General features: G+C 25.5%; 1 protein-coding gene across 1 annotated transcript; it reads left to right on the top strand.

The window, feature by feature from the left end:
* Positions 1-70: 70 nt before the first annotated feature.
* LOC111616486 (mRNA turnover protein 4 homolog) lies at positions 71-1,629 on the top strand. The gene is made up of 3 exons (XM_023357889.1): positions 71-602; positions 882-958; positions 1,448-1,629. The coding sequence occupies exons 1-3, from the start codon at positions 416-418 to the stop codon at positions 1,607-1,609; spliced, it is 426 nt and encodes a 141-aa protein (XP_023213657.1). The 5' UTR covers positions 71-415; the 3' UTR covers positions 1,610-1,629.
* The last annotated feature ends 421 nt before the right edge of the window (positions 1,630-2,050 follow it).

Below are 2,050 nucleotides of genomic sequence, written 5' to 3'. Positions count from 1 at the left end.
TGATTTAACCCTTTTTGAAATGTTAGCAGATTTAATAATGTCTTTATTTTCATGATTGCCGATATTGTTGTTCACGGAATACGGTATGCAACAGTTAAATCTCGAACACGCATGCCACACGCATTTATCTTTTTCAAATTGATAAATTCAGACTTAAAACTCATGTTCTGTTAAGTTGTTCAAATTTTAGAATTTGAGATGTAAAGACCTGAAGATGGGATTGAACATGTCTGAAAATGTTAGTCTCCAGAGTTAATAAATATGCTAGAGTTTAAGGTGTGTGATTTTGTTCCTAGCCATATTCAGTTGGTTGTTGAGAGTGATTTCTCAGCTATTGAAGAATGATTAAAATTACAAATTGAGTGTTGTTAAGCTTCTTGCAATAATAATGTCAGATATAAAATATCAATAAAAAATGTTTTTCTTATATTTAATATATATATTTTTCAGTTGGTTTGATACATTCTATGTAACAGATTTTGCAAGAGCTGGTAGTATTGCTGAGGAAACCGTAACTCTTGATAAAGGACCTTTAAAACAGTTTTCCCATTCTTTAGAACCACATCTTCGTAAACTGGGAATGCCCACTTCTTTACAGAAAGGTTAGATATTAAATACTTAGTAAATATTTTATATGTAACAAAATATTTGAATTATATTTTTTAAGTCTATGAAACTAAATACATCTTATCTTTATTAATGTAGTCAATAGTATAAAATTTAAGTTATATATTTATTTAATTCTTCAATTCAGTTTTAATGTTTGAAAATGAAAAATTCATATTGAGTTACTAATCATTAATCAGAAATTGTCAACTATCAGCCAATGTTAGGCAGATAAACAGTAATTCAATAGATAATGTTTAATATTCTTTACGTAGGTGTTGTGACATTAATTAAAGATTTTCAAGTTTGCAAAGAAGGTGATGTTTTAAGTCCAGAACAGGCACAAATTCTGGTAAGAGATTTGTTTCTATATATAAATAGATGAATTCCTTTCTTACTGTTTTACATAATATACCTTGTATATGCCTACAAACGTATCTTCTAACATATTTAAGAATATTACTGGTATATCAAATGAAGAATTTAAGACTATAATTATAAGAAAGAAATTAAACTTAAAATTTGTTTTTGGGGAAACATGAAGTTGGGCATTTAATTTAATTAATTAACATTTATCTTTTTATTTTATGTAATTTTATTGTTTTTCATACTAATTTATCTGTATGCGCATTCTATTCTTGTGCTTATGTTGGTTTAAGTTTAATTTTTAAACAAAATTTGAATTTTTTTTTTTTTGAATATTTTACGGTGTTTTTTGATGTTCCCAATAATTAAATTTTTAATTAATTTATATAATTGAATTAATTATTAATTAATTCAAACATATCAGAAGATAAATGCACTCTTTTTATTCCAAATTATTATTATTATTTTTTTCCAGAAACTTTTAGGTAACCACACTGTTCAGTTTAAAATGTTAGTTCATAGTATTTGGACAAATGATGGTGAAATTGAAGAAATGAAACATGATTTAACAGATATTGTTAAACAAGATGATGATGATGATGATGATGATGATGAAGAAGAAGAAATGTCAGATTAAGTTATAATTATGTATAATTTACATATTTCATTAAAATTTTATTTTTTCTTGTATAAAAAGTTTTATTTATAAGTTAATTTTATTAAACCAGTCACACCATATTACATTAGCATTGTAATAAAAAAAATTGATTATTTTTGAAGATGAATAAGTATTAAATTTTAAAAATTTTTAAGAGATTTTCAATAGATCTCATACAGGGAAAAACTGAAGTCATCTATTCCAGTAATACATCAGTTTTCGTTGGCTTTGGTTATCACCAGTTTTGGTTTTCGTCAAATTTTTTTTTTTTTTTTTTTTTTTTGTCAAGGATTGAAGGTGAAGAAGACCTTCCACTTTATTTGTTACTTCGATAACCATCTGTATTGTTGTTTGACCTCTTTCAAAGTCAGTTAGGACCTTTCCTTGAAGCATAGTAAAAAATGTGCTTGAAGTTTAAGC

Source organism: Centruroides sculpturatus, unplaced genomic scaffold (assembly GCF_000671375.1).
Source record: "Centruroides sculpturatus isolate CEXI.00-Female unplaced genomic scaffold, Cexi_2.0 scaffold3320, whole genome shotgun sequence".
NCBI classification, from domain to species: Eukaryota; Metazoa; Arthropoda; class Arachnida; order Scorpiones; family Buthidae; genus Centruroides; species Centruroides sculpturatus.
This window is presented reverse-complemented; position numbering and strand designations above follow the sequence as displayed.